At 44.4% G+C, this 14,849-nt stretch overlaps 1 protein-coding gene across 9 annotated transcripts in view; it reads right to left on the bottom strand.

The window, feature by feature from the left end:
* Nucleotides 1-14,849, bottom strand: part of PRR14L (proline rich 14 like) — a 58,687-nt gene that overhangs the window by 17,005 nt on the left and 26,833 nt on the right. For 7 of the 9 annotated variants that reach the window (XM_079942582.1, XM_079942580.1, XM_079942578.1 and 4 more), the window contains 4 exons: nucleotides 4,877-10,052; nucleotides 1,474-1,545; nucleotides 671-842; nucleotides 29-135 (listed from right to left, as the gene is read on the bottom strand). In XM_079942582.1, coding sequence (XP_079798708.1) covers nucleotides 29-135; nucleotides 671-842; nucleotides 1,474-1,545; nucleotides 4,877-10,052 — 5,527 coding nt within the window. Of the gene's footprint in view, nucleotides 1-28; nucleotides 136-670; nucleotides 843-1,473; nucleotides 1,546-4,876; nucleotides 10,053-10,559; nucleotides 10,658-14,849 lie in introns of all 9 variants that reach the window. The other 2 variants (XM_079942583.1, XM_079942586.1) reach the window with 2 other exon arrangements.

Raw genomic sequence — 14,849 nt, 5'->3', positions numbered from 1 at the left:
ACACATGCATGTTAGAGAAGGCGCTCACCTTTTGGGTCGAGGAAGGCCCATGGGGGTAAGGTTAGGGTCTGGCTTAGGAATGGTTTTCCGGATGCGAATCTGTGAGACCTTCTTTGGCCTCTTCTCCGGCTCAGTCTATTTTTAAGAAGAAAGATGGTCAGGTTGTAAGACATTCTAAATATATGAAGTCCCCTTTCCTGACACCCATCGCATTGCTTCCTCAGTGTACAGATGACTTCAGGAAGTAGTTTATGACAAAGCTCCCACCCCCCGCCGCCCCCACTCCTGACAACAGCGTTTTCAGCAACCACCCCCTTTATGTTACTGTACATGCAGTTCAGATACTGAGATTATCAATATGAAAATTTGCAACTGTTGGAGATAGCAGATACTGCAAAACTGAAGCACACCATTGTTCACTCGTCTCTGAATGCATGAAGCTTCTCGCTCTGTGGTTCGGTTCTCTAAACACTGTTAAATGTGTCATCAAGAGAAAAGGGTCTGGAAGGCGACGAGGAAGAAGAGATTCAAGGTATCCTTTAGTGTCTTGCTAACCTCCCGTACTCAGCTGAAGGTAAGGTGGTAGCAAAGAGACTCAGGGGCCCATCTGTACCTGTCACATCATCTGTGGTGCTACCGCCACCTGACCCCACAGGCACTTTAAATTTACCTCTTTCTGTCCTGGGGGGCTGCTCTGTGGTCGGGGGCACGGGGCTGTCACACCATCCAGCTCATCAAATCCAGGAACCGGGAACTCGGAGGCTGAAAGCAGGAGCTTGCTGACAGCTGAGTCTGTTACCAAGCGAGACTTTGGTACCAAGGCAGGGAATGGAGGCTCTAGCCTAGCACCACGGAGAGAGAGACAGAGAAGAACGACATGGGATGGGTTCACCTTCTATGTTGGCACATTCGTCTTAACATCCAGACAAGAACTGAATGACGTTCCCAGTAAACCTGTCCTCCTGACACTTCTGGACACACCTGTGTCTATACATGTAAAAAACGACGAGAATGTGGTCAATCCACTTCACTGTGATGGAATAACGAACAAGGAAGATGCAGTGAATAAGGAAAAACGTAAAAAGGAACAGGTTTTTTGTGGGAAGAAGACATTTAGTGAACTGAACAAAGGGACTGTGCTCAGACGACATCAATCCCATCCGGGCACTGAAATCGGCTAAATGACTGAGCAGTATCTTAAGGCGACTTGTGGTACAATGAGCTGGCTAGGGATTTTGACGTTTTTTTCATAAATGGGATTGATCACACAACTTTAGTTACACAGGTTGAACCTCAGATTGTTCATCTGAGAGATGTAGATCAGGCTTAGAAGGAGAACAAGACGTCAGAATTATACCATGCCCGACCCACACCAGCCACCAGTGCCCTCGTCCCCCACTTCTCTCTCTCTCTCACTCACACACACACTGCAAACCACAAGCCCTCACGTGCCAGGCGCCACTGGAGCCTCACCTCATATGACTGCCGCTGGTGCTGTAAGCAGCTTCCAGGTCCGGAAGAGGCACGGACGGTAACGCGGTGTGGCTGAAGTGGAGCAAAAGTACACGAGAGGCAGGTTAGGGCAGCGGGATGGCAGGAGAGGCTCTGGTGTACCGTGGGTTTGGAAGGATGCTCAATCAGAGCCCAAGGAAGACGAGAAGTGTCAGTCACCCAGGAAGACGAAAACCTCCCTCCCAGGCATGAGAATTACATGTACGTGCCCATCGCTGGAATGGAGGCAGGCTGACAGGAGGATTATATTCTAACTTAAATGGAAAGAAGGCAGGGAGAGATATACAGAGGACAGTAAGAGAAAGGAGGAGGACAAGAATACCCTTAACCTTATACCTTTTAATCAAGTTGTTGAACGTGTATGTTAAAGTTTTTAAAAAGTAATTTAAAAATAAAAATACACTCCTCACTTCTGTATTAACCGTATTAAAATAAAATCTGCCAATTTCTATAAACTTACAAAAAATTGTGAAGAAACCTTATTATCTTTAAAGCCGAGTTCCATGTAAAACATGGCCATGTAGATGAAAACTGTTCACAGGGCTAGTTCCTTTATAATTAAGCTTTGATTTTTATAGATGAAAAATGGTATTAATCACTTATAGATACATTAATATGCATTGATGGAGAGCTTTTGGTACCCCTCAAAGTAAAGCTTGTATCCATTTCTACTGAATTTAGACACAGTACAGGTTTAATTAATCAGATGTTTATATAATGACCATATAATCCATCTCCTCTGGGAAGTTAGAGAAATTTGTTCAATGGCTGAAACACAGATAAATCAGATTGTTAGAGAGCTTAGCACCAATCTGGAATACTGCGAAAAGGGCTGACCAAATCAGAGGCCTCATCTGGGTCTAGCTCAGCTGACACAGCAACCAGCTGAGTGACCCAAGTTAGAAAAAACCATGTGCCTCAGTCTCATCATCTATAAAAAAAAGGCAAAAAAGATGTCTGTTTGACCCATATTATGGAGTGCTGGAGGATGAGGTTCAAATGAGAAAACGCTGTGGAAACATAAGTTAATTTAATCTTGGTTAAGTCTTGCTTTCTGCGGCTCCCCAATTTATCACGCTTAACATTTCTAAGTGTGTCTACAAACACAGCAAACTTCTAAGCTCTAAGCCAAGGATATATATGATGTTAAGGCACTTTTAGAGCCAATGAGAAAAAAAGTTCCCACAAACACCACCCCTACCACTTCAATTAAAAAATAGGGACTTCCCTGGTGGCGCAGTGGTTAAGAATCTGCCTGTCAACAATGCAGGGGACATGGGTTTGATCCCTGGTCCAGGAGGGTCCGACATGCCGCATAGCAAGTGGGCCTGTGCACCACAACTACTGAGCCTGCACTCTAAAGCCTGCGAGCCACAACTACTAAGCCCGCGTGCCACAACTACTGAAGCCCGTGCACCTAGAGCCCGTGCTCCACAACAAGAGAGGCCACCGCAATGAGAGGGCCGCGCACCGCAACAAGGAGTGGCCCCCACTCGCCGCAAATAGAAAAAGCCTGCGCACAGCAACAAGGACCCAACGCAGCCAAAAATAAATATATTTAAAAAAAAAATTAAATCTTTAAAATACAGGGACTTCCCTGGTGGCGCAGTGGTTAAGAATCCGCCTGCCAATGCAGGAGACATGGGTTCGATCCCTGGTCCGGGAAGATCCCACATGCCACGGAGCAACAAAGCCTGTGCGCCACAACTACTGAGCCTGTGCTCTAGAGCCCGTGAGCCACAACTACTGAGCCCACATGCCACAACTACTGAAGCCCACACGCCTAGAGCCCGTGCTCCGCAACAAGAGAAGGCACCGCAATGAGAAGCCCGCGCACCGCAATGAAGAATAGCCCCCACTCGCCGCAACTAAAGAAAGCCCGCGTGCAGCAACAAAGACCCAACGCAGCCAAAAATAAGTAAATAAATTTTAAAAAATAATAAAAAAATAAAATACATATATATACACACACATATATAATTAAATTAAAAGTAAACTAAAAAATAAAATAAATGAAATGTCAGATACAGGATCTAAGGGAGAGAGAAAATATTCCCCACCAGAAAACAGAAAAGTCAGGTGGGAAAGAGTTCTGGAAGAGGGAAAAGGGTCATAGGGTCATTCACCTTCACAGGGTGAAATGAATAACTACCCTCCATGCTACCTTAGGACTGGACATAGTTTAAAGAAGATAACATGATTTAAAACTGAGTGTTACAGACACAGAGCAGAGTTTGTTGTAGAGGCAAACAAACTACGCAACAGAAGCAGTGCACCATCATTTAAAACAATTTGATTCATCCTGTTTTATTTTTATGGCTGCCTGATAAGAAGTGAACATTTTCCTGTTTTCCTACAGGACAAGACTCACCATCAGCCACATTCAGGTTCTGGGGTGCCTTTCTGAAGCTCTTTTATTTAGTTAGTTTTCTGCTAAGATGCTGGGTAACTTCACAGTATGCCCCAGAAGCTTTTCAATGACAGAATGATTCTGCACGAGAGACTCTGCCCAGACACACAAACAACAAGGCCTCTCCCAGGCCGTTTGGAATTTTAAGGCTTTTTTGGTGTTGAAGTTTTAAACTACAGCAATGATAAGGGCAAACCAAATGATGTTTAAAGTTTCTGTTTATCTAGAGGATTACAAATAGGAGGATTTAACTATTATGCCTAAAGCAGATCTTCAGGGATGTAACTCCCAAATTCTTTTTCTTCTCTCATTTCCTATTAGAAGGTAAAATGATATTGGTGAAATTATTTTCAACTATTCTCAGTGGTCAAACCACAAGAACTCTTTTCCAGTTCACTTAAAATTCTATAAATTCTATAGCTATTAATATGTAAACACCAATCTCTGAAGCTTCCCTGCTCCAGAAAGAAACACATAGATTCCTAAACTAGATTTGGTGATGCCTATGTAATTAATTAGTTTATTTAAAAAGTATTTCTTCTGTATCCTTTACACACCAACCACTGAGTTAGGTGCAGGCTGTTATAATACCTTGTGAACAAGTAATAGTTACAAGTCACAAGTCACTACTTATAGTAATGGGATATGTTCTTTGCAAGGTGAGAGCAAGAGGAGAAAAGGAGAGATTCAAGATTTAATGGTTCACAGAATTAAATGGACAGAACAAAGGAAGGTACAAAATAAAGGGTTCTGCAAGAAATCTAGACCCTTCAGGAAAATTAGAGGGGGCTACACTTCAGAATTACTGCTGCATGTTCCTAGCAGAGATTGGGCAATAAACAGGAAATGGCAGGCACAGACTCTGTGCCCTGAATTTTCAGGAGCGCCCTTTCCTCCCCCCAATGGTAGGATGCAAACATGGGACTTCAGCAAAGAACAGGGGACGGATTTTACCTGCTCATGGTGCCCAGAGGTGGCTGCCGCTTGCTGTGAGAGGAATCAAGAGCAGAGATTTCGAAGGGGCAGGCAGAAGGCCCGTGCTGGCTCCAAATGGACAGGACTCGGCCCACCGAGTAGGGCAGAGAACAGAAGACCTTGTCTGCTATGGAGGTGGGAGACCGTAACCCTTTCAGACCCTGGGTAAACTGGGTCAGGAAGAGCCTCTGCATGGTGGGCATGTGGCTAGAGCAGCTCCGTTTTTTGGTCCAGATTCGGTAACATCCTGGGGAACAAAGTGCTAGGAGTGTGTGAAGGCCAAGGACGGAGCAGCCCGCTCTGGTCTGGACTATGGTGGTGGCTCCATGGTCTTGGAGAGGAACTGGAGGCTGCAGTGGAGGCTGGGCGCCTGCTTGACAGTACAGGCCAGGGTCTTCCCTGAACATGGCCACCCCAGGGCAGTCGTGGGCCAAGAAGAAAGAGAAGGTCCACTTGGGAGGTGAAGACGGGCACCGGCGGGCCTCTCCTAAGGCGAGCCTCGCGGGTGCACAGTGCTCGGGAAAAGTCCTTGGGGACTCGGTCCCGCACTCGGAGCCCGACTTCATGTGAAAGGATACTGGGAAGATTTCGGAACCAAACAACAGGGATGGCATCTTGTCGCTCAAATCTATGAAGCTCATTTTGATGGCTTCGAGCGAATAAAGCGTCAAGGGTTTACTGTTAGGCCTCCTGTCCCAGTCACTATGTGCCAACCATGGATTCAGCTGTGTTGTGCTGTAGGAAAACCCATCCAGGAGCCTTTTGTATCTGAGCCGCTTGTAGCTTTTAGCCACTGGAAGAAGGTCAGAGGAACACCGCCGATACCGCAGCTTCTGGGTCTTCGTGGCTGGGGCCAGTCTGGAGGCAAGGATGGACAGCTTGCTGAATAAGGCTGATTCTTTGGTAGGCTTCCGAACATTCAGGCTACGCGAGGGCTGGCCTGGAGTGGCCTTCTGCTTTGGTACGTGGCTAACAAGGCTCCTGGCAGGGGCTGTTTCAGGTTCCAGTTGCGTGGGTGCAGACACAGTATGTGAACTGAGAAATCTGTATGCGTTTGTGGGGATGGTTTCAGAGGAGCTCTTTAAAAATGTAGAATTTCTGATTTTACTTATTTTCCTCCCCATGTTGACTAGCTCCTGGCAGGAAACTTTCTTACACGTTCGGTGGGGCTGCTTCTTTAAGGGAAGCACTCCTTTCTGATGTGAAGTGTTCCCAAAGGCACCGTGTAGTTCATCACGCCCAGCGGAGTTGGGGTCTTGTGCTTTCCGGGGGACATCATGGAGGCAAGGGCCTGCGCAGGACTCAATGTCCTTTTTTGATGGGCGACACAAGCTTTCCTCCTTTGGGTCTTTCAGCTTCTGAAACCCTGCAGCAGTGTTGCCGCCTGTGGCTGGCTTTGCTAGGGTGATATTTTTCACCACGGTGGGCTCAGCTTTGCAATCCTTAGGTTGGCTCTTACTTTGCGCCTCATCTGACAACATATTAGATGATGTGCATCGTTCCAAAGCTGCATGTGCTTCTTTTTGATGCATCTGTTCCTCTTCCTTGTAGTCCAAAACCTTCTGGCTCTGTTGGTCCTCAGCAACACGCAGCACCCTCAGGGGTTTAAGATGGGTCTGAGACACCTGGCTCATGTTATCACCATGAACACCTTCTCTGACAGTCATCTCTTCGGACTCCTCCACAGCAGGAAACTGACCCCGTGGTCCCCTCTGGTGTTCTGTAGTTTCTTCTCTTTTCACTTCGGTTTCTGTTTCCATCGTCAAAGGCGAACTTTCCGCAATGAGGGCTGTGCCGCTTTCTTTGCTAGGATTACTCTTATCCCTTGGTGCTCTTCCTTTCATCTCAGGCAGGACCATGCAGTCCTTTACATTCTCACAGGGCATTTCACCATCTTTTGGTTTAAAAAGGTTTTTCAGGTCAGTTTCCTCACTATTCATAATTGTTTCTGATTTTTCTTGAGACAACGGATACAAAGGAATTATCTCAGTGGATTTCAGGCTTCCCGGGGGAACAGAGTTCTCATCTTGGTGTCCAGAAGATGTCAGTTCTTCTGAGGAAATTCCAATGGCATTTCCCTTGTCGTGCTCAGAATTTATTTCTAGTCTTGATCCTTCAATCATTCCTTGTGTTTCTCTCAGAGATGCTTCTTTAGCTTGCTGTTCAAGATGAATATAATTTAAAGACACATTTATTCTATCCAATACTCTTACATTTGGTTTATGATCTGCCACAGACCCTGTCTCAGGGGCACAAGAGTCTGGACACACTTCCATTTCACAGTCTTTTAACAATCTACATACTTTCTCTTCACGTGATTTTTTAATTTCGAGAAAGTCTGCTGTCGAGGAAGCAGCATCTTGGGAATCTGAATCCTGGTCCATCCTTCCCATAAATGCAGCAATAGGCTCTCCTCTTTGTGACAGCACACTCCTTGAGGTTTCCTTTAACACTGGCCCATCCTGCCTTGCACCCCCATCAAGAGTACTAGACGCCCTTATGTCCAGAACGCCTTCTGTGTCCTTAACACTACAGCCTGTGGAGACCATGTCTGCCATACCGTCTATGGGCTCCTCACAACCAGAAATCCTTTCAAAGGCCCCTTTCTTCAGGCTTCCACCAGACGATGAGCTGTTATTGCCTGAACCAACTGGCAGATCCTTCAGGCTATGGCTCACCTCTCCATTAGGTATTGCGACCACCTCTCTCTGGTCGCTGCCTAGTGTCTCCTTAGCTGGGTTATCTTCACTTCTGCATTCATTGGATCTGTTTGGGTTACTCTGGCAGCCGAGGGCTTCATCTGCCTTCTGTTCAGGAGTTTCAGCTGCTTGGTTCATGTTTTTAACACCGGGGAACATAACAGTAGGAAACTGGTCCAACAATTTTTCAGAACTTGGAATGTTTGCAGGTTGGTTTAATTCCTGTGTGGCACAATCACAGATGTTATGTTTACAAAACACAGTCTCTTTGGGTGTGTCCTGTTCTTCTTCTTCTAGCCCTTCCTCGCTGGGATGGATGTGACAGGTGGAGTGGATGGTCCTGTTTGGAGCTTCACTATTTAACATGCCTGCCGTCATTTCGTTTCTGATCTTACCTCCTGGAAGCCTGCCTTCAGTTTCTCCCCCATCTGGCTCACTTTCTGCCGATGTACAACTCACTTTATGGATGCAACTTTCCACGGAGGCTTCTCTCCCTTGGGGGCGGTGATCGCTGTGCTGAAATGCATTTTCATACTTGGTTATCAGACAGTTCTCAACTCCCAGGATGGTTTCGCTGGGCTCCAGGGCAGCATGGGCAGAACACGCGCTCTCCTCTGGGACGTTTTTTCTTACACAAGGGCAGCTAGAGAGATCCCGAGATTGAATGCTTTGACATTCCATGGCAGAGACCTCTTGAGGCAAGCCTGCTGCTTCTTTCTGATTTGAGAGAAGTCTGGAATGCAGACCTTCTGCTCCTGAATCAGCTGTTTCAGTTTTTCTTTCTAGGCTTTCTGATTTGCTGTTTAAGGTGGGATTGTTTGAAGAGGCACCACAGGTTCTGTCACCTGGTGGAGAGATGTCTTTCATTTTTGTCTTTACAGGAACAGTCTGGGTACCAGCAGTGACATCTGCTCCATCCTCTGACGGAGGGTGCTGGCTCTGTCGGGAGCCCACGCTCGCTGCTACAGGCATCTCTTTGTCAGTTGGCAACTTCGCATGGTTTTGAGAATTAAGGGACACTTGATTTAAAACACATTCACTTCCTATTTTGTTTACAACTAGTTCGTTGGCATAAGGAAGTTCATCCACCTCCCATGCAGCGCTCTGTTTCTCTAAATGGGGACCATCGTCCTGGGAGTTCTGTACAGCTATTTCTGACTCAGGTCTGTCATCAAATTCTAGGGCTGGCAGTAACGGAGCAATGTCTTTCTTGGGTTTCAACACCTCATTTATAGAACTTATCTGGTCCTCTGGCATTAAACTCACAGGGGATTTTCTTTCAATCAGAAATCCATCATGTGATGCTTCATTTAACTGGGTGCTGCCTTCCAGATTTCTCTGGGTGCTGACTAAGGAGTCAGAGTCTTTACTGTAAATCTTTTCCCTTAACATACCGGGCTCTATAGTGGTTGTCTGTTCTGGCTCTTCAATCTGCATCGAGAAGGAAAAATGGTTCTCTTCAGAGTGTGTGCCTGGATAGCTTATATTAGCAAAAGTTCCTCTATGGTCCTCATGATTTGCCAAGTTATCTTGAATGTCTAAAGTGATTTTTAAATCTTTTTTTTTAAACATTATTTCCGTGGCTTCAGTAAAAGAATTGGGCATTAAAGAACTAGAGCAGTCTGTACGGATACTGCCGTGAGGGCAGTAGTGATCGTGGATATTTTCTTTGGGGAAGTCAACAGCCTCTTTCTTTCCAGAATAGTGACCACTAGCATCCTCTTCTGCTTGCCTGGCATTAACAAGAAACAGTTCCTCTCTTTCACTCCTGGGGTTCAAAGGCTGTTCATTTTCTTCTCTAGAAGCCAAGTTCTTGCTTTGATCGTCCCCATCAAAACAGGAACTGTCTGTCTTTTTAGCAGATCCCTTTGGCAAGCTATCACCATCAAAACCACACTTTTCTGAGGATGTTGTTCTGGATTCTGGACCAGACAAACATGATGTGAAATGTGAAACTTCAGAATTTTCTTCTAAGGGTTCTACAATAACCACCTTTCTCATGGCTTTGGGACTACCATGTGCAGAACTGTGTCTCTCACTATGGTGGCCAGGAACCTGTTGGCGATTGTCATCTGCTTCACAGACAAGTTTTAATGTACACAACTCTTCCTTTCCATCGTCCACTTTGGAAATGGCACTCTTCCCTGGTAATAATGACAACCAAGGAGGACAGGTTTTTAGTTCTTCACATTCTTTTTCTTTAGTTGCTTCTATTAATCCAGGGTCCACAGAGTTTAAAGGCTCTAGGGAAACTAATGTGCTAGTCTCTGAAACCTCACCACTGGTCGTGATTTTGTCTATTTCTGGGTATCCGCTGCACCCAGCTGAGAGACCTTTACTTACATGGCCATTCTCATGTCCTTCATTATTATCCGTCTTAGTCCCACTGACCTTCATACCTTGTACTTCCTCAGTAGATTTTAGCAGAGTTTCAGCTGTAATTTGTACATTTCCTTCTGCACAAGAGAAAGAAATCCAAATCAATATGTAATCATTAAAAGAAACAAATCATTTGCTATATCATCATAAATTTAATCATGCACCAAACGGCAGCAACAAAAAAGACCCAACTCACAAAGAGAATTGCAAAGTTAGTGTTACAATACCATTGGCCTGTTCTTCTCTGCAAAATATGACAGAGGGCCAAAAGAGTACCTGGAAGAAAGAGGTTACTCTGAACAAATGCCTTTCTTTAAATGTTACTTACTTAAATGCACTTACCTAGCTGGACAAATGAATATAATGGGGAGACATATGCCTAATTCAGATCTTAGGAAGCTTCCATCCTAAAGCATTAATAAAGTAGACTCACAATAAAATAGCTTATATTACTAAATGACCATCTTCTTAATACTTGAGTAAACAATAGATAAAATTATCTCTTTGACAAAGAACAGTTATACATAAAACCTATGTAAAAGAGATTACTCTTTAAGTTGAATATTAGTCTTGAACCCAATTACCTGCAACGCTTGCCTCCCTACAGGACTGGTCATTAGTTGGTAATTATTGAAGGTAAGTGATAGGTACACAGCGGTTTAATACATTCTCCTTTCCACTGCTGAATAAATGTGAAATTTTCCGTTACAAAATGTTAAAAAACAAACAAAAAACCTTTCTAAGCAGAATATAAACACATTCATAAAGAAGGAGTTTACTGCACAGAGTTTCTCTGAAATTCTAGGCACACGATGTAATATAAAGAAGTTCCCCAAACCTGCTAATCTACAAAAGATTTTTCATCCTTCTCTCTTTACAGAAAACAAACCCGAAGCTATTCACATTAACGTAAATGTAAATGTGTACATGCATGTGCGTATACATGCATGTACATAACAGGACACCTGCATTAAGCAGATAAAGCAAAATGCAAATCCATCTACAAATCTAATTCCCACTAGAACATAAGCTCCACGAGGGGAAAGATCAAGTTTGTTTTAGTCTCTCCACCTCCCTACTGTCTAGCATAATACCTGGTATGTAATAGCACTCAATAAATATTTGTGAAGTTAATAAATGACTACAGTTGGGTGACATCAGCAAATGCTATTAATAATGTCTTCCTAGGGCTTCCCTGGCCATTTCTTAACTAGTTCTGAGAGCAGCAATTTTGAGAGAAAGAGCAGTGACTCTGAAGGCAAGCCAGCTGGGCTCTGTGATGTCACCCACCTCTCTGAGTCTCCTTTGTAAAAAGAGGGTAAGTATACTTACCTGTGTTACTCTGAGGATTAAATTAAATGATACATATAAAATACCACCTGGGGGCGTCCCTGGTAGCGCAGTGGTTGAGAGTCCGCCTGCCGATGCAGGGGACACGGGTTCGTGCCCCGGTCCGGGAAGATCCCACATGCCACGGAGCAGCTGGGCCCATGAGCCATGGCCGCTGAGCCTGCGTGTCCAGAGCCTGTGCTCCGCAACGGGAGAGGCCACACAGTGAGAGGCCCGCGTCCCGCAAAACAAACAAACAAACAAACAAACCACCTGGTACAGTGCCTGCCATATAAAGGAGAAGTGTTTTTCCTTTGTTCTGCTCTCTCTGATTCTTATTTTACTGAATCTGAGAATAGCTTAAATGATTAACTTAATAACTAGGCTAGGACACAGCATTTAGAAATACTCAGAGTCACCAAATACTAGATACATAAATGTGTGCTGCATTCCATAAGTGTGCAAAGCTACCAATCACTGACAAAAGGCAGCCTTGAAATCCTAATGGTCCACTGAGTATTTATCTTTGAAACTGACCCACTTTCCATATCATAGCAGACAATTCTAACCTATTCATGAATTTCTAAGCAAAATACTCCAAATAGTTTTACTATGTCTCTCTGCTGGACGCAGCAGCATTCATGAAACCGGTCATGTATATTCTGGCCCCTCCCCCACTCCCCTCACCACACTAGTCCTATCCCTCACTATATCTACTCAGGAAAACACTAAAACTCTTCATCCAACCCCAAACCATTTACTGTGCAAGGCACTTAAGGCAAGATTCATGCTTAGAGCCCCCACCTGCTGGAAGACCGCCTGTTTTCCACACGTCCAGTCTTAGTGGGGAGGCCGGGGAGCAGCTACTTCCCAGGTGGTGAGCAGAGGGGCAGGTGGGGAAGAGGGGTTGTGGACAGCACGAAAGCAAAATGATACTCTGCCTACTCTTTTGGCTTGTTTTTAATCACATTTATTGTGAAATCACAAAGAACTTTAAAGGAGCCTTTAAGAAAGTTTTCTATTTATTAGTAAGTTTTCAAAAGGCCATGGAACACTGACCTGGGTACTCATCTGTAATGTGGGAGAAAAAGAGTATCCACATCACAGGACTTGTAAAGATTAGATGAGTCGGTGACCTGTCCGTTACTTCTGACAGGTAAAACTGTCAGAAGTGCCAGACGGAGTCCACGCTTAGTGAGTGCGAACCACTCCCCTGGAACTTCACTCCCTTGCACAACATCTCTATCAAAGCCTCTGTAAGGCTGTTTCTCAATTATGTGTCTCATTTATCCGCTCCATGAGACTGGAGGTATGTGAGGGCAGAAACTGGATCTTAATGATCGCTGTGTACTCAGTACCCAACCGTGACCCTGGAGACTGGCAGGTACATACAGATGTTAGCAGAAAGAAGAATTAAATGAGGGAAGGTGTTAGAAGTATTAGGTACACTGGAGGGTGAAATGTGTATTCTGTGAGGTATGTGCCCACTTAAGAAGCACAGGAGTTTCATGACCTCAGCTGAAGATCCTGGATTTGTAGTTCTATGATAACTGCTTAATGGTGCTTGTGTTCTCAGAAATTGACAAACATCCTAAAACTGGTATGAAAATGCAACGGACACGTAACAGCCAAAACAATCTTGAAGAACAAAGCTGGAAGACTCATAATTCCTGCTTTAAAAACTTACTACAGGGCTTCCCTGGTGGCGCAGTGGTTGAGAGTCTGCCTGCCGATGCAGGGGACACGGGTTCGTGCCCTGGTCCGGGAAGATCCCACATGCCGTGGAGCGGCTGGGCCTGTGAGCCATGGCTGCTGAGCCTGCGCATCCGGAGCCTGTGCTCCGCAGCGGGAGAGGCCATAACAGTGAGAGGTCCGCGTACCGCAAAAAAAAAAAAAACAAAAAAAAAAACCCGACTTACTACAAAGCTACAATAATCAAGTCCGTGTGGCCCTGGCGCTGGGGAGACATAAAGATCAATGCAGCAGAACCCCGGGTCCAGAAACAAACTCTAACATTTATAGTCAGTTAACTGATTTCTGACAAAGGGACCAAAAAGAATACCTTTCCAACAAATGGTCCTGGAAAAAGTGGATATCCACATGCAAAAGAATAAATTTGAACCCTAGCTCACATCACACGAAATAATCAACTCAAAGTTGATCATAAACTTAAATGTAAGAGCTGAAACTATAATAAACTCTTACAAGCAAAACACAAGAGTAAATCTTCATGACTTTGTGTTAGATAATGATTTCTTTCTTTCTTTTTTAAAAATTTATTTATTTATTTATATTTTTGGCTGCCTTGGGTCTTTGTTGCTGCATGTGGGCTTTTCTCTAGTCATGGCGATTCACGGGCTTCTCATTGGGTGGCTTCTCTTGTTGCAGAGCGTGGGCTCTAGGCGCACAGGCTTCAGTAGTTGTGGCACTCGGGCTCAGTAGTTGTGGCTCAAGGGCTCTAGAGCACAGGCTCAGTAGTTGTGGTGCATGGGTTTAGCTGCTCCGCAGCATGTGGGATCTTCCCAGACCAGGGCTCGAACCCGTGTCCCCTGCATTGGTAGGCAGATTCTCAACCACTGTGCCACCAGGGAAGTCCCAGGTAATGATTTCTTAGCTAAGAAACCAAAAGCACAAGTGATTAAAAAAAGGAAGACTGATAAGCTGGACTCCATCAAAACTAAAAACTTTTTATACTTGAAACTAAAATAATATTGTAAATCAACTGGACCTCAATTTTTTTAAAAAAAAGTTAAATTAATCAATTTAAAAAAATTTAAAACTTTTGTGCTTTTTAAACATTTTTTTTTAATTAAAAAAAAATTTTTGGCCGTGCCATGTGGCATGTGGGATCTTAATTCCCCGACCAAGGATTGAACCCACACCCCCTGCAGTGGAACTGAAATCTTAACCACTGGATCGCCAGGGAAGTCCCAAAACTTTTGTGCTTCTAAGGACAACATCAAGAAGCAAAAAGACAAACCACTGGTGGGGAGAAAATATTTGCAAATCAACCATCTGATAAGGGATTTGTACTTAATATATATAAAGAAGTCTTACAACTAAACAATAAAAAGACAAAAAGTCTAATTTAAAAATAGGCAGAGGGAGCAGAGCTCCCCATTTCTCAAGTGTTGTCTGTACATAGTGACTTCCTTCCAAAGAGCTGACAGTATGGAAAGGGGGAGGGGGAGTAACCTTACAAACACCACTTCACGTTTATAGTAAGTATCCTTGATATGTGATGAAAGTGGCACTTTACCTGTGGGAGTTTCCTCTCCCAAACCCATAAATAACCCTAGTCTTAATGAGAAAAACATCCGACAAACCCCAATGGAGAGGCATTCTACAATACACTCGACCAGCATTCTTCAAAACTCTCAGCATCACCCAAAATAAGAAAGTGTGAGAAACCATCATAGCCAAGAGGAGCCTAAGGGGTTAAGAGGACTAAATGTGAGGTGGGATCCTAGATGGGACCCTAGAACAGAAAGAGGACATTAGGGAAAAACTAAGGGAATCAGAATAAACTATGAACTGTATAACAA

Source organism: Stenella coeruleoalba, assembly GCF_951394435.1.
Source record: "Stenella coeruleoalba genome assembly, chromosome: 14".
In the NCBI taxonomy this organism is placed as follows: domain Eukaryota; kingdom Metazoa; phylum Chordata; class Mammalia; order Artiodactyla; family Delphinidae; genus Stenella; species Stenella coeruleoalba.
Note: the sequence above shows the minus strand (reverse complement) of the source record. Positions and strands in the feature narration are given on the sequence as shown.